Here is a 25,163-nt window from a genome sequence, read left to right on the forward strand (position 1 = left end):
GACTCCATACATCATTGACCCCTTCGTGGAATCATTGATAACTTATCGACCCCCACCATGTCTGGTGCTCTAACAATTCAGCCAATGTCCATCGCCTTGTCTGTCTGTGTGTCCTGCTAGATTCTTTCTAGAAGATCCCAGGAATGGGAAGAAACAAAACAGAAAAGAGATACAATGACAACAACAACAATAAACACACAACAAAAAAACAGAAAAGTAAAATACAACACAGTTATTCCTGTGTTTCACTTTAATTAACCCCCCCCTCTCTTTTTTGTTGATGATAGTTGTTTTTTTTTCTTTTGTCTTTAATTAATTGTCTTTAGTTTGTCGTTAGAAACAAATCTCCACATTTTACAGTTTAAAACATTGTTGGGGGGAAAAAAAAAGCATTTCATTTTTAGATAATAATAACAATAATAATAAATGTTATTTCATTTTCTGTTTTAAATCAAATTTTTTTATAGAGATGAGGTGTTTATTATTATTATTATTATTATTATTATCATTATTATTTTTTTTTTTTTTCTAGTAAAAAAAAAAAATAATTCATTTTTCACTTTTGGAGCAAATATTTCTGTATATATGTTTATTGTAACATCGACATCCCGGATACTTGTTGTTGCGAAGGAGGAATTGGAACCGTGCTTTGTCAGAGAGGCAGACCGAGAGAGAGAGCAAGGAGAGTTGAGTGTCTTGCCTAATGACCCAAAATAATGGCTGAAATAATAGTATTACTTGCAATGGCTACGGTAGCTGTAAGGCTTGACCTTATAATAGCCAGGAAGGTCCATAAGTGCCCCCCCCCAACCATTCTGACATCACATTAACCTTATTGTTATTATTATTATTATTATTATTATTATTATTGCTCATGGTTGGCAAATGGTATAAAACAAAACCCAATTATCAATGTTCTGGGTGTTTATCATTATCATTATCATCATCATCATCATCATCATTTTCCGCCTCCTCATGTTTCAACTTTTGTTTGTTTTCAGAGTAAAATCCATGTAGCATGGTGTGTAACATGTTGTGACATGTGACGTATTGTAAACCATGTGACACAATGTAACATGTAATTGTTTCATCACCATTACAGTTTCTTGATCTTTGTCAGTAATACACACACACACACATATATACACTTATACACACGTACATACATGTGTGAATGTGTGTGTATACATATATATATATACATACACACACAAATTCACACATGTATGTGTATATGTGTGTATATATTTATATATACACAAAGGTATGTATGTAAATTCATCATATTATCAATTCAATTTTTTATAAAAAAATCAGACAAAAAGGGAGACTTTTGTTGATGTTATTACTGTTTTTGTTTTTTTGCTTGGCTTTTTTTTTTTTTGTGGTTTCTGTATATTTTTTTCCTGTCTTTTGTAAAAAAAAAAAAAAAAACCTTTTTCAAACGCCTGAAAAATAAGAAAATGAAAAAGAAAAAAAAAAACAACTATGTAAGGAGGTGGGGAGAAGGAAAAGATATTGGGGGGTTGGAGATGGGGGTGTGTGTGTGTGAAAAACCCTGCACAACGGGGATGGGTGGAGATGTGATGGAGGTGTTTGTCTGAGTGAAGGACACATGTAAAGGAGAGATATAGAAATGGGAGGTGTGGTGAAGATATACGCATAATTATGTATATGCGCATGTGAGTATATGTGTGCATACATATACATATGTAAATACATATATATATATATATATAGAAGGTAACAGATACACACACGCATACATGCACACATCTATATATATATACATACATAGGATATAGATACACACATACATAAAGTAGAAAAGTAGAGCGAGAGAGTGTGTTAGCGTGTGTTTTGTGTGTGTTTTTTATGGATGTGTAGGAACCATTCTCATCAGTTGTCGCTAGTCTTATGCATGCGTTTGTGCCTGAGCAGTGTGTCACTGCGAGCAAACTGCTTGCTGCAGATGACACACTGGAACGGCTTCTCGCCGGTGTGAGTTCGTCTGTGTGTTTTCAGGTGATGCTTCTGTCCGAAGTGTTTCGAGCAAATGTCACAGTGGAATGGTTTCTCTCCGGAGTGAGTGCTCTTGTGGATGCGTAGCGTGCCGCGGCGAGCAAACTGCTTGCTGCATACGTCGCAGTGGTAGGGCTTGGAGGAGTTGTCGGACTTTGGGATCGCGGCAGCTGCAGCTGCACGGGCCCGTGAACGAGCGGCGGTCGATGCCGTCGTGTTCCGAGAGCGAGCCGGGGCTGGTGCCGTGACAGGCTGTGGGGGCAGCGGTGCTTGTGGAGGCGGTTGTGGTGCAGGAGACATGGGAGAAGGGGCCGAGGAAGAGGAGTCGTCGTCTCCATCGTCGTCGCCGTCCTCGTCGGCTTCTGCATCCTGGTCAGTCTCGGCGTCGGCCGGTTCGGTCACTGGGACCGGTGTGTTGTTCACCATGACAAGGGGCGTTGCTCTGTTGCCGCTGATGCTGACCATAACTCTCGCATTTGGAGGAAGTGACCCACTGCCACCACCACCACTGCTAGCAGTACCACCACCACCACTAGCACTGAGACCAACACCACTAGAACCACCACCACCGCCACCAACCATAGCCATGCCACTGGCACCACCACCACCGCCTCCACCACCACCACCACTAATAACAGAAGCGGCCGCTGCAGGACCTCCCATGTTGCTATTATTGCTGACGCTGCTGTTTGGAATTTTCACAGGATGGTGGTGATTCTGGTAAGTTGGCCTCTGCAAGACCAGCGGCGCCACTGTCAGTTTCTCAACATTGTCGTTGACATGTGCCGTCTTCTGGTGTTTCTCCAATGTTTTACTCAGTAGGAATTTCTTCCCACAAATCTCGCAGTGGAATCGTTTCTCCATAATTAGCATCGTACCACTCCAAGATACATACAATAATACTTTCGCTCACCTTCTCTTTCACTTCTGTTACTGTTGCTGTTGTTTACGATAGTCTTGTTATGGCAGCTGTTGTTGTAGTTAGCTTACTTCAGTTCCACCAAGATCAACACACAAATATATTTATGTGTATGGATATGTGTATAGTTTCTTTTGTCACAAGTGTTGGACATGTAACGTATGTGAGAGTGTAACGACTGTACTTGTGACAGAGTCCAGGGCTCAAAGAAGACCTCCACAAATTTATTGCAAAAATATACTCCTGAAATTGATTTCCGGTGAAAACAAGTGTATATAAAAGTATATACACAACTATATGTATATATTGATGTATATATATATATATATAGTGATGGGGAAGTGTCACTGTTGGTGAAATTTGGTGATGAAGAAATGAAGAGAATTCTTAAAGGCTGCTGCTTCTCATATTGCTGACTGTTGCGAAGATAGAAGGATGTGGGCCTTTGGAGAAATAAACGAGAGCGGAATATTTTGAATAATGTGAAGATATTAACTTGAAAGTGTGTTCATTTTGATTTAGGGTTCAGATATGGCCCCTAAAGAAAACATCCAGTGTTGGGGACTAAAACAGCAATTAAAATATATTCAATGAGTGAAAGGTGATCAGAGTGGAGTGGAGAGTGTACGTAGCAGGTGAGTGAGAGGTGTCCTGAGATGCCGAGTGTGTCTATCGAGTAGAGTGCAGTGTCCATTGAGTGATTGCATTTAGAGTGTGGCTAAAAGATGAACGAATGTCCCCTTTTGTTTTTTTTTTGCTCACTGGGTGAGTGCAGAAAGGGTGTGGGTGAAGAATGTCCTTAAGACCTCGAGTAAAACAGTCGAGAAACAGAGATATAGAACAATGGCGAGGTTTGGTGTTGGAAGTGATGTACACGAGAAGAATGAGTGGACTTCATCCAGGAGAAACCGGTTGCAATGTTGAACCTTCTGGTTCTTGTCCTGCTTTGAAATTGGGGGCTTCAGGACTTGTCTTCTGCCCCGACACTTGATGCTTTAATCTTTAAAACTGTCTTGGTTTCAACTTGCTGTGTAGCCCAATTATATTACTGGTACTTCACTGACACTGGAGGGAAGAGTAGCTGATGTCTGGTTGGTTCTCAAAAAAAAAAAAGGTTTGGTTTTTCCACTCCTCTCAGATAGAAAGTAATGAACACGGAGAAGATTCTCATTCACCTGGCATTGCACATTGGTAAGAAGGGGTCTCTAGGGATCTGCAAAAAAAAAAAAAAAGACACATTTTAATAAACTCCATATATGGTGTTCACAAAAGCTGCTACTTTCACAGCTCTTTCAGTTTGAATATCAACAGAAATGTTATCTCTAAGAGACTGAAATGGATAAACTTCAAAGATAAATGGAACAAGAAAGAATGTTTTTAACTGTTTCCCGACCATATTCCTGACAAAAAACACTTGAAGGGCCATCAAAGGGAACAAATTATAAATGGTCTGGCCACATCACTTGTCTGGAGAACAACAGAGGGACAATCAGGGTGATGGAATGGACACCAAGACAAATGGACAAGATCAAGAGGCAGACCAAAGATAAAATGGTGAGATGACCTCACCCTCTACCTGAGGCCTACATGGCCACGACTGGCCAGAAGCAGAGGTGGAAGGAGTCCAGGGAAAGGTTCTCCCTTGAAGAGTGATGAAGCCCTGGATAAGGAAGAATCTGAATGCTAAAGGGGAGGGCAAGCCAAAAGGGTTTGTGTTTGCTTGGGTTCATGCAGGAATCAACTGCTTCTGTTCATAATAATCATTTTTTCAAAAGTTAAACTGTACTTCAACAGAAACATAGCAACAAGAAGGTTAGTGTGATTTGACTGCTATTTCTGGACCAATGCAAAACCTGTAGAAGTTAGTGGAACAACTGACAACTATGAAGGTTACGTCAATAGTGAAGAGAAGCTATTTTGCCCTCGATATCTATTTGCCAGCCTGGTGGACTGGGTCCCTCGACAGAGCTTTTGAACTGTTCGTTTTTCAGGTAATTGTCAATGAAAACTCTTTAGAAGCCTATCATATGTGTGTATGTGTGTGGGGTTCATGTGGATGTGTGTGTATGTTTATATTGGCCATTTGTGAGATAGAACTAACTCCTTTAATCCCAACCTGCCAAGACTGCGCTTCATTCTATGATACAAACTTATTCTTTCAAAGTGATTCTCAATAAAAACCTTCCATCAAAACTTCATGTCAATTTATGTTCTAAACACCAGCTTAATAACGGCAAAGTTATTTTTAAAAATAGGGAAACAAAAGGGTTAATCACCATCATCATCATCAATTGATGTCTGTTTTCCATGCTGGCATGGGTTGGATGGTTTGACAGGAACTGGCAAGCCAAAGAGCTGCACCAGGCTCCAGTTGTCTGTTTTGGTATGGTTTCTATGGCTGGATGGATGCTCTTTCTGATGCGAAAATGATCTCAAGTAATCTAAATTAAAACCTTCCATCTAACCACCAGCTCAATAACGACAAACAAACGATTTCAACAGAAATCAGTAACAAAAGGGTTAAAGTGTCAGCCAGTTCGACCCCTAAATTAACTGGGCCCTGTGTGTTTTTGATAAATATTCAAGTTAGGTCTCCAATCTGAGGATATTTTCCTCTCACCAGTTACAGGTACCCTGAAAAAAGGGGTCACAGGTACTGCCCCATTCTCCCCTCATTCAGCCATTAAAAATAAAAGGTAAACAAAACCAGAAATACCTCGCAGTATTTATGTCCAACCGAGTTATCTCCCCTTTTGTTTGTATTTTATGTCTTAGGAGATTGATGAAACACCAGATTGATGTGACTAATGTAATTCAGTGGTTCTCAGCCCTTTTTTCAGTTTCCATCTACCAAATTCGCAAGACTTTGGTCGGCCCAGAACTATAGTAAAGGACATTTGTCTAATGTGCCGCGCAGTGGGACTCAACCCCAAACCACATGACTGTGAAGTTTCTTAACCACACAACCACCTATGTCCCTGGATGTTGGAAGTATATTGGTTCATCTGGAAATCTTAACTGTAATATCCCAGAACCTTATGCAAATGGAGAGACATCTCATTCTCTGTCTCACCATCCCTGTCACATTTCTGGAAAGAACACTTCATTCTACACATCCATAGTTCATTGAGCCAACAGCAATAAGCACCAAAGCACACAGAAATCTTACATAATCCCCCAACGTCTTCTCCAAAGGAAAAATTTAAATCTCATCCCATGTTTCTCAACAGAACCCTATCGTCTACATTGCCTCAGTTCATCTAACTCAGTGGTTCTCAACCATTTTTATTCTATGTACCCCTTTCACTCTTATTTTACTTTACTGGACCCTCAGTCATTTGATGTTTAAAAAATCCTGTTATGGTTTTATTATTAAATATTATTAGAAATTGTACAAAAAAAAATTCTTAAAATATTTTGTGAGAGTAAAACAAAACCTTATGTGGATCCCCAAGGGTCATATGGTCCCACTGATCTAGGTGTTAGGAATGTTACCTGTAACAGACTGGCGTCCTATTCAGGAGGAGATTTATCTCTTACCCGTTGAGAGAAAAATTTGGGTGTCAAAAAAAAAAAAGCATCAGATGTAAGGTATAACCATTTAGCATTTAAACTGGCCATACCTGGCCAAAATATTCTGCTTACTTTAAATTCAAACTGGCCAAATCTGGTCCTCTCACACCTGCCCAAGAATATCGTTTTGAGCATAAACAATCACATCATCGAAACCTCAAGATTACAAGAGAAAGCAGGATAAATCCAAAGCAATGTGAATAAATAAGCCTGAGTTTTGACAGAAGAATCTGAAATGCTAAAGGGTAAGAGAGAAAAACTCAACCAGTGGAGAAATGTGGTGTGTATGGAGGATGTCAGTTATATCTGGGGGATAATCCTATCAGTCAGGATTATCCCCCAGATAATCTGGGAACAGTATTCATTGTATAAAGCCAGGACCAACAACATCTTTATCTTTCTTCATCCTCCATTGAGGGGCAAATGATGGAAACATTGCACTTTCCTTTCCTCAGGTCAGTCAGATTTATCAATATTCTTCAGACTCTACTTTGATACCAACACAGACATGCACAAGCATCTTCCCATTCTGAACTTCATCTGACTCAGTGTACAGACGAATGTGTGACAATCACCCATTTCACCACACAAAACCAAGGGCTTTGAAGAATTTTCAAACAAACTGACCCCAGTACTTATTCTTTTTCAGCCCAGCACTTATTCTATCAGATGTAAACACACCAACACCAGCTGTGGTAGTGAGACACACACGCAATAGGCTTCATCTGGTTTCCATCTACCAGATCCATTCACAAGGCTTTGGTCAGCCTGAGGCTATAGCAGAAGACACTTGTCCAAGATGCCAAGCAGTGGAACTGAACCCGGGACCTTGTGGTCGAGAAGCAAACTTCTTACCACAGCCATGCCCCACCTATGTAGGTACAGGAGTGGATGTGTGTTAAGTAGCTTGCTTAACAACCACATAGTTCCAGGTTCAGTCCCACTGCGCAGCACCTTGGGCAAGTGTCTTCTACTATAGTGTCGAGCGAACCAAAGCCTTGTGAGGGGATTTGGTAGATGGAAACTGAAAGAAGCCTGTTATATAAATGTTTGTGTTTGTGTTTGTCCCCCTGCCCACCATTGCTTGACAACCAATGCTGGTGTGTTTATGTCCCCCAAACTTAGCAGTTTGGCAAAAGAGACTGATAGAATAAGTACTAGGCTTACAGGGAATAAGTCCTGGGGTTGATTTGTTCGTCTGGGGACAGTGCTCCGGCATGGCTGCAGTCAAAGGACAGAAATGAGTAAAATAATAAAATAATACACACACACACAGACATATATATGTAGAATGAGCTTCTTTCAGTTTCCATCTCCCAAATCCATTCACAAGAGTTTTGTTGGACCAAGGCTACAGTAGAGGACACTTGCCCAAGGTGTCAAGTAGTGGGACTGAACCTGGAACCATGTGGTTGGGAAGCAAACTTCTTAGCGCACAGCCACGCCTAATCTCTGGAGTATTTAGGTTTGTGTTGTTGTTGAAAGGGACAAAACTGATTGGTTCCTTGCCACCAGGAGGATACTTTCAAAATGTCTCTTCATGGAATCAGCACAAATTTGGATTGTAGTGTCTGCTGTAGAATTGTTGAGGAAGGTTATGAGAGGAACAAAGGGTCATGTCCCCTGCATTAAGAGTGGGTGCTGTTGGATGTAACAGCAAGGAAGAGAGTGAGGGGACAAAACTGGGCCCAGGGTTTATGCCAGAGTTGATAGAAACAAGTGGGACGGAAAGACCTGCTCCATCAACACATGTTGCAATCTGATAGGAAGCTAAAGTTCTAAGAGAGGAAAGCCAAATGAGGTCCAGAGGCAGGCAATTTCAATAAGACATTTGCAAGTTGACAACAATCAATAATGCATAAATTGCTTGCGAACACAACCAAAAGCTGCGCTGATGTGAAGCACAGCAACAGGGGTTTTCACTGCATTTCTCCAAGGTGAGAGCCTGCAGTTGAGTGCCGTAGAAAATGCCAGCAGTGGATGTGACTTTATGGAAACAGTACTTTGGAGTAAAGACTGTTTGCCAACATAACATGGCAGTCCTGGTTTAGGACGAATGTTGCTGTAATTTAGCCCCAGGAGACATAGTCTCCAGCTGGCTGTATGACACGATCTGTGACCTTATATTTTCAAACAAGGGAATAAGGACACAGATCGTGTCATATAGCCAGCTGGAGACGATGTCTCCTGGGGCTAAATTACAGCAACATTCGTCCTAAACTGGGACTGCCATGTTATGTTGGCAAACAGTCTTTACTCCAAAGTACTGTTGCTGAATATCTCTCGTTGTGAGATTGAAAAATAGTAATTTTCTAAGTACTGATTTTGATTTGTTTACACTTGCCTCAATAGGTGTTCGCAAGCAAAGCTCTTTGTCCAATGAATGAGGGGTACTCATAAGTGGGCTGGTTACACCCTACGCTCGGATGTGCTTTTAACGTTCCACTGGCACAAGTGCCAATCAGGCAGTACTGTCATCGGCCACATCAGCAGTAAATAAATAAGTTAAATAACATTTGACAAAGAAATCTGTCCGTTAAAAGGGTTAAAGATAAAACAATCATCATCATCCTCATCATCATCGTTTAACGTCCGCTTTCCATGCTAGCATGGGTTGGACGATTTGACTGAGGACTGGTGAAACCGGATGACAACACCAGGCTCCAGTCTGATTTGGCAGAGTTTCTACAGCTGGATGCCCTTCCTAACGCCAAACCTTTACAGTAAATATTCATAAGAAAACATTTCAAATGATACATATTTGATTTGTTTCATTTGGCTTTGCATGATTGTCATTGTTAGAAGGGGTTGGACAAGTTATACGAGTGAGACATCTTTTACAGCCAGACACATCTTCACTATCATCTCTCTCTCTCTCTCTCACTACACAGTTTTGCCATCATCTCTTTCATTATTGCTCTCCTTATCTCACCCTCCAACTCATTCTCTTTTGATTTCCATCTGGGGTATCCATGAATCTACTCTACAGCAACACACCGATAGGTGTCCCCTCTACGCCTTAAATCTCTCAACTGGCACAAAGCCACACCCCTTCAACACTACTCTCTCCTCTCACCCTTCCCAGTTGAGGGGGTTTTGTCATGCAAGGTACTCGGTGACCCTGCCGGTGCTGGTGCCACATGAAAAGCAGTACACTCTGTAAGGTGGTTGGCATTAGGAAAGGGCATCCAGCTGAAGAAACAAAAGCAGAACAGACAATGGAACCTGGTGTAGCTCCTGTCAAACCATCCAACTTTATCAGGCCCACATATACATTATATATATAATGTCGATGAGTGTAGGCTTGAAACCTCACAACCTTCCATTTTAACTGAACATCAAACTAATGTGCCTTATCTGTTGTTCCTTCATCTTGTTTTTTGTACAATTTTGAACCACACACACACTTTCACATCCAAATTAGCCTGCCTGAGGCTGTAGAAGAAGACACTTGCATAAGGTACTGGTACAGTGTGAATATGAACCGGAAAGCACATGGTTGCAAAGCAGGCTTCTTAACCACACAGCCATGTCTGCACCTGAAGGATATAAACATCAATGAGAAAACTGAAGACCATTACTATCTGCATGAAATCACTTGTGATATTTGTTCGGTACTCTGTTGCAGACACTCCCTTGTTGCTTTCGCTACTAAAAATGCAGTGTTCACATGATTGATTCACTGGAAACCAATGGCACCAATATTCAAAAAGAGTGACATAAGATTTAGAAATAAAAATAAACAATAGGCGTAGGAGTGGCTGTGTGGTAAATAGCTTGCTTACCAACCACACGGTTCCAGGTTCAGTCCCACTGCGTGGCACCTTGTTTTCTATAGCCTCAGGCCGACCAAAGCCTTGTGAGTGGATTTGGTAGACGGAAAGTGGAAGAAGCCCGTCGTATATATGTATATATATGTATGTGTGTGTATATGTTTGTCCCCCCCACCAACATCACTTGACAACCGATGCTGATGTGTTTACGTCCCCGTAATCTAGCGGTTCAGCAAAAGAGAATGATAGAATAAGTACTAGGTTTACAAAGAATAAACTCTGTGGCTCGAATTGCTCGACTAAAGGCAGTGCTCCAGTATGGCCACAGTCAAATGACTGGAACAAGTAAAAGAGTAAAAGAATATATGTAGCCTGTATTGTCAGTCCAGCAAACTGAATTGACCAGAGTTATGTGCCTTGTTCAAAGGCACAGTACAATGGCTGCAGTACTAATGTTTGAACTTATAATTGAGAGATCAATAATCAATCACTTTAAACTTACAACTATTGTGTGTCTACAATCTGTGTGCCACTGGACAACTGAGGGGGTGGGTATAAGTTACAAGTAAAACGCTGCCTCTTCAGAACAGAGGCCACCCCACCAGCCAACTTCACTTCACCCAGCTGAACCCAGAGTCACGAGAGATTCAGAATCAGGAACTTGTGATATATATTCAACCATTTAACCCCTTGTTAACAGGAGAGAAAATACCCCCCCCCCCCCACACACCATCTAGAAATAATAGAACAAGGGGCAATGAAATAGCAGTAAATATACACTAATTCATTCAAGAGCAATGAAGGCTCAAGTTACACTCAAATCCATATGATCGCGGGTTTAGTTTCTGGACTGCTTCAGCCTACTCGGCTATAAATGACTACCAGCCACTCATCTAGAAATGACACAAGGGGGCAATGGAAATAGCAGTAAATATACATTTATTCATTCAAGAACAATGAAGGCTCGTGGCCCAGTGGTTAGAGTGTTAGGCTCAAAACGATAAGGTCACGAGTTCGCTTTCTGAACTGCTCAGTCTACTCGGCTGTAAACAAGTGTTAGTTCAGATGTTCCTCCATCCAACTGCAACATCCTGGATGCCCCCTGCCGAATAAGGGGATAGGGGTGAGTGGGTCTACGTCAGCTAGAGACTACATGGGTCCTCAAACAATTAACGGAAGCCTGACACTTGTCACCAGGTCAAGCTTGCTTGCGAGTGACAGCCATGACAGGAAAGTAGCAGATACGGTGGTTATTGAACCTCGGGTTAAAAAACCTGATTAAGCAGACCTATAATCCAGCCATGACTGCTCCGTCGATGTCACTATGTCTGAACTGCTCCGTCAGTTCAAACATAGTGTATCTAGGACTACATTATCCTATGTATATCTCATCATTTTTTTTCCTTGGTAGGGAGTGACCTGAAGAGATTTTGGATGTTATTTCTAACAGGTATACAGAGTTAATAAATATATTTTGTACTGTTTGATGGAGTTCGAATCGTACCGTAATCCAGTATTTTTTGCAGCCACTGTGAGAGGGGGGGGGGCCTTTAGTCCACTTTATACGCCTTTTCTACATATTTGTGGTGTTGTGTCGATGAGGGGGAAAAATCAATACACTGATTCTATCAAAAGAGTTATAGTTCCCGGGTGACGCTGCCAAGTTACAGTGACACAAGAGTAAACAAACACTAAACAAAAACAGCCAACGAAACATATTAAGGAAATAAACGATCACTCACATTAGATTAACGGAGTACACACAATCACAAGCAATCATTCACACGAACAAACACAAGCACCATCATTCAGCCAGTTAGAAATACCAGCCAAACCACCACTCCCTGACGTCTTAAAGAAGGGTGTTTTAGATAGCGTAGTCCGACCTACCTCCTAGAATGACGATGATATCATTGCGGCCGTCCCGGTCTTTGATCATGGATTTTGCACAATCATCAACAGAAACACGCGTAAACAATTTACACACGTTAGAGCAAACTAGAGCGGAGCACTTCATGTTTGCGTGTGTGTATGTATGTATGTATGTGTGTGTGTATAAAGTCAGAAACACGAGTAAGCTTTATGTATATACTCGTAAGGCACCTGTCCTGGATGAAGGAGATAGAATTTAAGCTCACATTTATCTCAGCATTACTCCTATCTCTCTACCACGCTGGCTTTAGCGTCCTCCACACTATATATACATACATATTATATGATATATATATATATATATATATATATATATATATATATATATATATAACTACACACGTGTAAACACATACACACACGTAAATATATGTCCTTAATAGGATTTTAAATATTTATTATGAAGAGGACCCAAGAAAAGTGTCAGGTGAAAGGGGAAATGTCCTGAGATGTGGTATAAATAAATAAATCAATTGTAACCGATTTTTTTTTTGAATTTGAAACTGAAGAGTTTTACCGAAAATGGGATAGAAGGTCGCTTGTCGTAAAACAGCCGTAGCAACTTGTATGTGTTGTTGAGATTGTTGAGAAGGAAAGGACGGTCGATAGATAACAATAGGAAACACACATACACACGCACAGACATACATCGTACTGGCATTGCTAATTAGTCCGTTAATCATTATGCCAATAAAAGCATTAATCTGTCCCCTTTTTACAATTATTCCATTTACATGTACCGTGTTTTTTTTTTTGTTTTTTTTTTCTCTTGGAAATACAGAATCGAGCTCATTGCCAGCCACTTCTGATTCGATCGACCGCGGAAGGATGGAGCAGGGCAAAGCTGACTTCAGCGGGATTTGGACTCAGAAAGGCGAAGCTCCAGTATGGCAGCACTATGCTGTATAGAGAGGATAATAATAAATAATAAAAGACTCGAGATTCTATGAAAACGTTCATGCCTTTTTTTTTCTTTTTCAAGGGCATCAGTGACGTAAGAGATTATCTGGACTCGGGACTACTGTCGTAACAAAACAATAAATGATAGTATTAATATTATAATAAAGATGACGATTAGTTCGAATGAATGAAGAATTTCATTTATTGGTCTTAAGTAGAGCAATTTCCGACATGGAAGGCGAAACTAAAACTACGGGGGAGTCGGTTAATGGTTGGCGAAAGAAAGTGGGTGAGATGTGGGATGTTGGCTTCAATTAAAACAGATTTATTTTGGCGGCGAAGCGAGAGTTGTGTGTGTGGCTTAGCCATTGTAAGAATATTGGATCAATGCTGGATAAAGCCAGACACAAAGTACGGAGGGATAGAGGAGGGGAAATTGTGTTGCTGAGATTTCAAATAAATATTTCCCTATCATTTCATATCTTCTCTTTTATCTTAATTCTTTAATGTGAAATGCTTGAAAGAAAATTTTTTTTAAATGGGGTCAAGAATATGAATAAACTATTTAGTGGTTATTTTCATAGCTATTTTTTTTTTCCTTCCAGCCGGTCCAGCTTTTGTAAACAACGACGAGGTTTGTCTGGCGCCTATGGCAATAATTGGCGCCATTAAGCTGCATTATATTATTATATACATTAATAATTTCTGGCTTTAAACGGACAAGAAACTTGCCCTGAATTACAGGGGAAAGGGAACGGACCGGGAATTATACTTCCCTCGACAACCCATGGACAAATCGGTTCAAACACGGGTTCGAAACTGTGTCACAATTATAGTCTAACGAGAAACTGACACAAGGTTCACTTATCTCAAATGTTCCGTTGTTTTTACACACACATTATATATATATACGCGATACATATACACGATAGACAGATAGATGAATGTATGTATATGCACATAGAAAGTATACATGTAATACTAAAGTGAAAAACAATAAACGTTTCTTTTAGCAAAAATATTTTTGTAGATGTTGCTTAGCCCCAGGTCAGCCTTGATAGAGGATGCCAACGACGCCCAAGCTATGATCATCCAGCCTTTCGTGATTTTTTTTTCCAGGTGTAATGTATCTAACACTATATTAGACAATATTAACCCTAAATAGATGTCTCCTATTTTTAGTAGAATGTGATTTGAAAAAGATTCAGCTGCTATTTCTAACAGGCCGAGCAACCATGCAGAGTCTTCCCTTAATAATGAATGAAAGGCCAGACTAAACTTGCTTTATTATTATTGTCTATTTCAGCGACGAAGTAGGTAAAGAATAAAATCGACACCGATCAGGCTTGAAACCAGAATCCTAACACCCAAAACTAGCTACTACATCCTGTCTAGTAGCAGTACTGTTCCATGGCCCCTAATATTCAAACCTTTCAGCTTTGTCATCCATCTCTAAAGTAAGCATGTTAAAGGTGTATAGTCGACACTGAAAGAACATCCGACATGATATTATTTCTGGAGGTGTTGTAATGCCGGCAGGACAGACAACGTCTGAGAGAGGGAAATCTGGAGAAAATTCAAAACATAAAAGTCGACATTTGTTTATCAGATTTCGCCACAAAGGCCGACTTCTTCAATAGGAACAGATGGCTCACATCAGTCATTTCAAAGAACTTGGCACGTCTTTCTCATTGTAAATAGGAATATAAAGTCCAGCAGTCCTATAAAAAGGATTAGCTTCTATCTTAACTCTATCTATCTAATTAGATAGGTAGATAGATAAATGGATAGGTAGATAGATAGATATTCAAAGCCAAGTCTCGAGTCACTCGGTACTCGGAGTCTCTCATTACCGATCTTCAGGCAAGAATTCCACTCTGTCTGATAATATTGAGTACTTGCTTCTGCTTAATTATATTTTACACCAGTGTAATACTATTAGCCATTATGTATGTATATATGCCTATAATATATATATACACATGCAAATATATGTAGGTAAATATATAAACGTATAGGTATATATGTATATACATGTGTGTATATACACACATGTATGTATAAGTAAATATATAAACGTATATATGTATGTATGTATAAATGTGTGTGGGGAAATGTATATATATAAATATATATACACACCTCTCCAGGGTTCGTTGAGTGCTGTCTGAAAATAGATATGTCTCTAAGACAGGCCCAGTTTTGTATAGGGCGGTCTACGCGGTTTGGCACTGAATAGATGCATCACAAAAGGGTGTATTTAAACAATTTAATCTTCCATTTCAAGCCCAGATTAAACAGCTTTGTTAGGAGTCGTGTAGGAGCTACCATGTACAGGTGTGTGAATGAGCGGCACCGCTAATATAGAAATATATATTTCATGCATATAGAACTCCTATCTTCATGGATAGATAGTCTATATATATATAGAGAGAGAGAGACAGACAGATAGATAGATAGATAGATAGACAAAGATAGATGGATAGAGAGATATCTACATGTAGGCTATTGTATATTGATGAATAAGTTTGTGTAGTTTGTGTTGTTGTGTGAATGTAGAAGACAACAGACATATTTTTTCTGTTTGACTTGAAGCAGTGTTTGGTGATGATGAATTCAAACTTGGATCGTGTCCGTTAGAGCAATGTAAACAGACACCCTCCTCCAAGTAGTGACAAGACACAGGCATCAACGACTGAGACCAAACTACTAGAAAGACACTTTCACCAAGAGCCGGTCTTATACATACATACATACACATAATCATATATATATATATGTATATATATATATATATATAATTATGTGTATGTATTTGTATGTGTGTATTTTAAAGTGTTTTAGTTTGTTGAGTTGAGAAACAGTTGAGTAAAGAAACGGTTTTTAATCAAAGCTAAAAGTTTTGCAGAATAAGACATAAATAAAATTATACACGCATCGTGTGTGCGTGCGTATATATAAATATCAAACGTGAAATGTCTCTATGTATCTCTCTTCCCTCCATCATTTTGACCCTCAATTAAAACCATCATATAATATACACACGTATAAATATATACATATATACACATATATATACGTATTATATAAAGATATATACGCATACATGTATATTATATATACAGATACATGCATATTAGATAAAAATTAGATAAGGCCATTCTAATGTGTATTATATACACACATATATACACATGAAGTAAAGAGTCATTTAGTAGAGATCTATTGATACTAAACGGCGACCTGATTTGAGCAAATAAGTCATCAATATAATTGTTTACTGATCGATAATAGGAAAATAAATAAAATCAACATAATTTCGGTGTTTGAGATGGTAAGTTTTGGAATAAGTAATGTTCCAAGCCGTTTCCCAACCGGGCCACGAACACAACTAAACAACACTGGCAAGTGGGAAGAGAAATGTTTGTATAGCTTCTTGCCATAGAGATTGAACCCCCGTTCGTTGTTCTCCTGCTTCTCCACTGCACACCATAAAACGAAGCAAAAACACTCCACCCACATACACATATTATACACACACACACACACACACACACACATATATATATATATATATATATATATATACTTATATACATATATAAGCTTGTATATATATACATATATACACACATTATATATAAATATATATTTATACGCACACATATATTCATTATATATATATATATATTTATATATACACATATCATTTATATACATACACATCATATATGTATATATAATTTAAATAGTAATAATAAAAATATTACCGCGTATATATATATATATATATTATATATATACACACACGGATCGTATCTATATTCTTTGTATATATATATATATATATACACATACTAAATATACATCATATACACACGTACACGTTGTCTGAAATTAAAGCATCAGAATATAATTCCATTTGCAGAGTGGATAATAAAACAAAAAAAGGAATCACAAGAAATGGACGGATTAACGCATACGAAGGAGGATGATATATATTTATGAAACGAAGAAATCCCTTCAGATCTTACCTTGAGAAAATCCATATTCCCCGAGACAGAGAGAGAAATGGGGGAAGAAGAAGAAAAAAGGCCGCCGAATGTCTGTCGCCGTTTCTTTCTTTCTTTCTTCTGTCTTCTCACCCTTCTTCTTCTTCTTCTTCTTTCACACTTCGATTTACTTTACACACCCACAAAGGAAAACCTACCGGGTGACATTATTCAAACAACCACCTTGGGTTTTCTCTTCTTTGCTGCCGAAAACCAGGTTCGATCCTCGCTTCCTTTCAAATTCATTTATTTATTCTTTCTTTCTCTCTTTCTCTTTTATTTATTTATTTCATTATTATTACTTCCTCCACCACCGCCATCACCATCATCAATATAATGATCACCGTTGATGTGGTTGTTATTGTTTGTCACCCTCGTTTTTGGTCTCTCTCTGGGGTTTTCTCCTCTCCTTTTCTTCTATTTTTTCCACATATTTTCTCAATACGACAACAGTATTACTTAAGACATGTATATATATATATTTATATACACACACTCATGCACGTATATCTATGCGTGTGTGTGTATGTGTGTGTGTGATTCGATGCGTGATGTAAAATAAAGGCATTAAACTTATCTCATCTTTATCTCAAACTGGTTTCTTTTTATAATGTTAAACCATTAACCTTTTTTCTTAAATAAATAATTCAACCAAAAAATTCTTTTTTTCAAAAATAAAATCTTTAGTGAGGGAGATTTTTTGGATTCCCCTAGGTTGTCATCTCCCCTGCAATAAGAACTCTCTATTCTTCACTCTTCAATCATTTCCGGTGTTTCCAGGAGAAATTCTCTCAAAATAAAGCATGACAGGTTGTTGCTGTCTACGCCTAGACTATCTAGTCTCTCTTATCCTCGTAGCTGATATTTTGCAATTACATTCATAATTAATGCATGTACAACACGGCTTTTAATTACTCAGACAAGAGAACGATTAACAACAAATAGAATGGATGCTATTGCTTTCCTTAAGATGTATAACCCTTCTTCACATAGGACATGTGGTAAGGATCTGGAGATACGTAGCCGGCAGATGGATACGTATGGAAGTGTAATATAAAAGCTTATCGAAAAAATATGTCATTGCGAACCGACAGGTTTTTCCGAGGCAAATTATCTGCTATGCCATCGATCTCCCGTATTATTAGGCGTACACAGGGCAAGCTACCCCAACGTCCAGAATTATAGAATATTTTATTAAAAATCCAATTCAAATTTGCGATGTTGGTGTTTCCCTTCAAATTGATGAGAATGCATATATGAGATGTAGGGATGGTGGGATTTAGAGAAAACTCAGCTGGGGTTTTGAAATCATGAAGTAAATTTGGGTTATGGCCCGCGTTCGAATTTCGCCGAGGACAACTTTGCCCTTCATCCTTTGGGTGTCGATAAAATAATTATCAGATGAGCCCCCCCCCCCCCCCACCCGCCAAAAAAAATTGCAGACGTTGCGTTTGTAGTGAAAATAGATATTTAATCAATTTTACGTAGCGATATGCCTTTCCCAGTCATGGACTTTGCTTAAAGATATTAGACCGGTTTATCATTTGGGTTACATAGCACCTTCTTTTCTCTCTCTCGGGAAAACGCTTTCTGGAGAGTGAACTAGTTTCGCCTTCACTTACAAGGGCTCCCCGAAAATAAAAACTATTTTATCAACATTAAACGTGTATGTCTATCGACTAGGTTATCGGATGTTGTTTCACACCGCTGGTTACAATACGCTTCTTCATACTTCATATTCTAGCTTCCGAATGATACCGCCCCAGTGGCTCGGCGGGTGGGCCAACCTTCACCCGGAACGGAACTCCAGTCCGTTGCAGGGTTACCCAATTACAGGTGTGTTTCCATACACACGTGTGTGTATATTTCAATACAAGGTATAATAAAGATGGGATAAAACTTCTCATATTTATCAGTTACTTTAATTCAAAATATAGAATTTATTTAAAATTTTTTAAAATCTGCAAAATTGAAGGATCTCTCCTCTCCCCTCGGTTTTTATCTCCCCTTTACAAGGAACTCTTTCATATTAGTTCCTGTTCGATGTCTCAGTGCAATTTGGCACGCACGTACATATATATTTTTTTTTTTTTGTGTCCGAATATGATTTTATATATATATATATATATATATATAATCATATATATATATATAAATAAATAAACGTGTATATGTAAAAAATAAATGTGTGTTAGCTTAATGCCCTACTGTAATTGGGGTAGAAGAGTGTAATTATGTAGTGAGTGCGAGTGTGCACTCGAATTCTAACAGCAGCAGTGAGTGAGTGAAGTCTATGGACGGACATCCGAAAGCTGGGCTGATAAAAGAAAACATCCTGTTTGAAGGAAGCAACGTCAACAGCACAAAGGGAGATAAATATGTCAGGACGAATGGTATCAGTAATGTGTGTGTGTGAGATATGAGGTATACAAATGTGTGTGTGTAGATATTATATGCAGACCTGTAGTATGTGTGCGTATATTATATACATATATGTATATAATGCTAAATGAATTACTTGTCCATCTCTCTCTCTCTCTCTATAGATATATATATCTTTTGCTTTTGTAGATATGTATTTAAAAAGGGGGAAATGGATGAGTGTAACCAGTGCATGTAAGACTCATAAAGTGAAGGCGCGCGCGCACACACACACGTTTGTGTGTATTGCAGTTTTGAAGTTGTAGGAAAGGGAGAAAGGAGCTTGTGTGAGTGTTTGAAGAAGTAGGGCAGACAAACGACTGTAGAAAACTGGGAAAAGGGCGAGGGCGGGAGGAAGATGGTAGCGTGTTGCTAAGTTAAGAGACGAAGGAATACGTGTTTGTCTGCCTAGAAAGGGTAACTTACGGGTGGGCGAATGAATGTAGACGTTATTGGGAGGTGGAAGCTACTAGAAGGAAAGATTGAAATAACGGTTGAGACGAGGGAGTTTTCAAATGTAGCAGTTTTTGTAAAACGGTTGACCATTTCTGAGCGAGTACAGAGGCTGACATGAAACTGGTTTTATTTGCTGAGATTTACAGTGGACTCAAAGAATATTGATACACTTAATAGTCTAACAGTTTTCACCAAATAACTGTTATTTATTCAAGCTGAATTCTGAACCTGTGGCATTGAAGAAAAGAGGGTTTTAAGAATACTTCTGAAATTCTTTTATTTGGTGCACATATTGGACTGCAGCTGCTTTGAGACACGAACTTGAAAGATTTTAATCGGTTAAAATCTCCCTCAGTACTTATTCTGCTCAATATGCAGTTTAGGGGTTTAAAAAAATATAGCAATTCGCCGGAAGTGACGAATGGGACAACCCATGGTTTCCTGAAGCGAATTGGTGAAATCCTTTAATTTTATTAACAAAACTGCCTCGTCCACCGCCCACAGAAACCCTTATATAAATTACATTCTAGTGATATGTTAAGTATTACAGAAATAGTAGCTGTGGTGCTATATCCAGCATATATGTCGTTGGTTTTCTTACATAAACTATGCAAAAATTAAATATGTTCTGTACATAGTATGTGATATAAATCGTTTTCATGAACATATTTATTTCATGGAATTATGGGATGTCACTTCCGGTTAATTTACTTTCATTTTAAAACCTTAGGCTGTATGTTAACCAATGTATTGGAGACATACTTTACACTTGTGAGCCCATGGATTTACACCTGAAAGGTCATGCTTTGGTCCTCTTAGTGATAGGCCTATCTGCCGTGACTGCAATTGATGGCTCTGTCCTCCGGTCTTGTCCTGGTACTTTCTTTTATCTATGACTGCTTTTCTTCACCAGTAAACCTCAAACTCTCCTTCAGTCTTTTTAAACTCTTCGCTTGTTCCAATAAATCTCCTGTGCGAGTGATTATCAACAATGTCCTGCCACCTTTCGACATTCATGCAAAGAGACTTCATATCTCTCTAATAGATATCTTTGAAATGATCATGTCTTCTTTTGCTGGGGTCCAGGAACCCATACCGAAGGGCTTTTGAGAAATTACAATCTGATATGTTGTTTGTGACTCAACTAGCAAAGGTGGTGTTGTTGCAGTAGGAGGGGGGAAGGAGGAGTAATGTGTATGTAAGACAGGCTATCATTGTTTATGACTCAGTCAGCCCACTTGGTCTCCAAGATCCATTTTATGCTACATAGACGAATGGTTTTGAGATGCACACACTTTTTTTTTTTTAATCTACACATCCGAAGGATTCAGCATATTTGAGACCATAATCGTGAAGGAGACTCTTAAATGTTTACAAAAGTCTAAGAGAGATGTAGATATTAGCTAAACAGGAGCCTGGAAATAATTCAAAGACAAAATAAAATGCAGACATGAATGTGTAGTAAAGGAGTTAACTTTTCAACTGTGTGATTTGGGGTTCGGCCCCTCTACTCACCACCTTCGACAAGTGTCTTCTACTATGCACACATTAGTAGTGTGGAGAAGGGAGGCTGGTCACCCATGCATACCTTAATCAACCAGTCCCCCCACTAACCTAAAATTTCAGGTTTTCTGCTTAGAGTTGAAAGAAATATTTCCTTACACGTTACGTGCATCGTTGTATAATAATGATGCAAAATATTCATTTCATTTCGATGCACACACACACACATAATGCGCAACACAGTATGAATCGGTAATACAATAGACATCTGTGTATCATATTAAATGTATATACACCACAGAAAGGAACGATGTTGTGGTCTTTGTCTGAGAGAAAACCCCTTCATTGGGATTAAAAACTCAGTAGAGTAAACACTGCCATGACTGTGTAGTAAGAAGATTTCTTCCCAACTACATGGTTTTTGGTTCAGTCCCACTCTGTGGCACCATATATGATTTATATATATATATATATATACACACACACATATAAACATAGATACACATACACACACAGGGGCAGACACATGCATATCTATGTACATATGAATGAAAAGAAAGAAAAGAACAATAAAACAACAGACAGAACAAGAAGACACAAAAAAATGACAAAACAAATGCGTTGGTGTGAGAAAGAAAATATGTTGTTTATTTTGAAAAAGCAGAAAATGTGAAAAATATTCAGAAATAGATAGATAGATAGATAGATAGAGAGAGAGAGATAAACAGAAATGGAGAGTAGTTAAGAGAGAGAGGGAGTAAGACAAGAAATATACATAAAGAGAGAAAGAAAGAGTGTATGTGCGTGTGTGCGCGGTCGTGTGTAATAAAACATTTTGATGCTGAAAATGGGAGACAACAGTGACCTCATAAATAAAACTGTTCAACAATATCATATGATACGATATATATATATGTATAGGGGAGATAATGAGTGAATGTCTGCAGTGCATGTCAACATTATATACACACACACACATATATATATATAAACAAAATTCAATAGGGTGTTAAAATACCACTTGCTATAAAAAGAGAGAGACAGACAGAGAGATAAATAGACGCACATATATATTTGTGTATGTGGATGAATATATATATGTTCTATATATGTATATATATATATATAGAGAGAGAGAGATAGGGGTGATTACTGCATGTAGCTGCATACAAGCATAAGAAAAAATGTATTCACAGCAAAAAGGAAGAATTGTTCAATATTTAGAGGAAATTGAAGCTTTAGGATCACTTTTGTGAATTTCATATTCTGGATTGTTCACAAGTGAAGAGTTGAAAGGATGAAACCTGTTTCCAATAAACACGCGTGTGTGTGCGTGTGCATGTGTGATGAATTGTAAGGAAGAACCTGGCGCTGGAAAGGTGAATTATTTTTTGTTCCTTCTCTGGTACAAAATGCTTGGAAAATGTCTTTCATTATAGCCTTGTCTGTGGATTTGGTAGGTAGAAACTGAAAGAAGCCTCTCTAGTATGTGTGTGTGTGTGTGTCTTTGTATCTGTGTTTGTCCCCCAAGACTGCTTAACAATCAGTGTTGGTGAATTTAAGTCTCCGCAACCTAGCGGTTTGGCAAAAGAGACCAATAGAAGAAGTACCATTACTTTCTCCAGTCCATTTCTAACAAATATTTCTAAACAGGTGATCTCATCACCAAATATATCTCTCATATGAAGGACACAGCTCAAACATCTTTGATGGACGACATCCACTAGTTTCTCCTTGCTGTTGTATATCCACCTTGTCCGACTGCCATTGAGAAGACTTTGAACTGTTGACTACCATTTTCGCTTTAATATCAATGACTTTTACTTTCTAAATGTTGGAGGTCTTCCATATTTTAGTGTCTATGAACATGTTTAATATAAATGTATACACCAATATTTCCTTCAATGCTGTTTAGATGCCTCTCGTTAATTAATTTCTGCTTAACAAAGCTTTGCACACAACAGCAAATTTATTATTTGCTGTTTAAATACATACAAGACTGGACAGTTTTTAATGAGCAGCAGACTCAGTGTCTGGAGCTGATGAAGCCTAAGTACATAAAATGTATCCTACAATCTGATTCCAGGGGTGAAGGTGTGTGACTCAGTGGTTAAGATATCTGACTCATAGTTGTAAGGTCCTGAGTTCGATCCACGAGGGCAGGTCAGGCGGTACTGGCAACAACCACGCTCAAAATGGTGTATTTTTACGTGCTACCTGCACAGGAGCCAGTCTGGCGGCACCGAGAGAGAGAAACACCTTTCTTGCCAGCAGAGGTAATAACAGCTCCCAGAAGTTTCTCCAACTCATTCTTATTTGAGCCTGGACCCTAACAAGTTAATATTAACCACCAACAATTCATGTATCACGTCACTCAGACATCCAACATTTATTCTTTTAAATACTGTTAATACAATCAATAATGTGAGCATTATCAGTCCTACAAACATCATGCATATGTTTTGTTTATATCCCCATTTGCTGTGGATAGCGTCCAGGGAAATCTCCCCAAATGACCTTGGAGCTTTCCCCAAACGCTATCCCGCAGCAAATTTGGCATATAAACAAACGCATACACTGTGTATGTGTGACTGATAATGTTAGACATTACTAGAGATGCTTTTAATTCGTAATTTAAAAATCGGAAATGTTCAGCATATTGTATTTTATTACCCACAATGCATCACAGGCCTCGAAGCAAACTGTCGGAGCTGATCAGGGGGCCAAACAACAGCAAAAACAACAACACCAACAACAGTTTGAGATATTCCTTAAATTTAATACAAACATGAAATTTCATAATTAACTCAAAAAATGACATTTGTTTTGTTTTGTTTTTTATTAATTTCCATTTACAGTTACATTTTACAATATTTCATTTCCCCAGGAAGGACAAAAAGGAAAGTTTTCACTTGGTGCCAGTTGAACTCACGACTCGGTGAAGTTAAAAAAAAAAAAGAAATAAAAAACAAAATTTTTTTTAATTCCAGAAAGTGTCAAAGACATAGGCGTAGGCATGGCTGTGTGGTCGGTTGAGTTTACTTTGCAACCATACAGTCTTCGGTTCAGTCCCACTGTGTGGCACCATGGGCAAGTGTCTTCTATCAAAATCCTGGGCTAACCAAAGCCTTCTGGGTGAACTTGCCTGACGGAAACTGTATGGAATCCCATCGTATATATATATATATATATATATATATATATATATATACACACACACATACACATGTGTACATTAGTTTATGTGTGTGTCTGTGTATGTTACCCCACCATTTGACAACTGGTGTTGGTTTGTTTCCGTTCTTGTAACTTAGCAGTTCAGCAAAGAGAAACTGAGAGTATAAGTACCAGATTTAATAGAAGTATGGGAGCATTGATTTGTTCAACTAACCTTACAAGGCAGTGTTTCAGCATGGCCACTGTCCAATGACTGAAAGAAGCAAAGGAACAATAAATCATAATTCTTGCTGTTTTTGGTTAAACCACCAACACACAAATACTGCTCTTATAATAACAATGATTTCAAATTTCTGCCACGGGGGCAGCTTGGGGGAGGCGATTAAGTCGATTACATCGATCCCCAGTGCATAACTGGTACTTATTTAATCAACT

The 25,163-nt window shown here is 38.6% G+C and overlaps 1 protein-coding gene across 2 annotated transcripts; it reads right to left on the bottom strand.

The window, feature by feature from the left end:
* Positions 1–211: 211 nt before the first annotated feature.
* On the bottom strand, positions 212–17,969 carry LOC106870055 (uncharacterized). 2 transcript variants are annotated; one of them, XM_089363221.1, is made up of 2 exons: positions 17,154–17,969; positions 212–4,154 (listed from the first exon to the last, which is right to left on the bottom strand). In XM_089363221.1, the coding sequence occupies exon 2, from the start codon at positions 2,893–2,895 to the stop codon at positions 1,900–1,902; it is 996 nt and encodes a 331-aa protein (XP_089219347.1). In that variant the 5' UTR covers positions 2,896–4,154; positions 17,154–17,969; the 3' UTR covers positions 212–1,899. The 2 variants fall into 2 exon arrangements, with proteins under 2 accessions (XP_089219347.1, XP_089219348.1); XM_089363222.1 differs by lacking the exon at positions 17,154–17,969 and adding an exon at positions 12,178–12,448.
* Positions 17,970–25,163: the final 7,194 nt, after the last annotated feature.

This window comes from Octopus bimaculoides, chromosome 14 (assembly GCF_046866305.1).
Source record: "Octopus bimaculoides isolate indiv1 chromosome 14, ASM4686630v1, whole genome shotgun sequence".
NCBI lineage: Eukaryota > Metazoa > Mollusca > Cephalopoda > Octopoda > Octopodidae > Octopus > Octopus bimaculoides.

Coding starts and splice junctions, on each gene's coding strand:
- LOC106870055 (XM_089363221.1), bottom strand. CDS start 2,895: ATGCTAATTATGGAGAAACGATTCCACTGCGAGATTTGTGGGAAGAAA.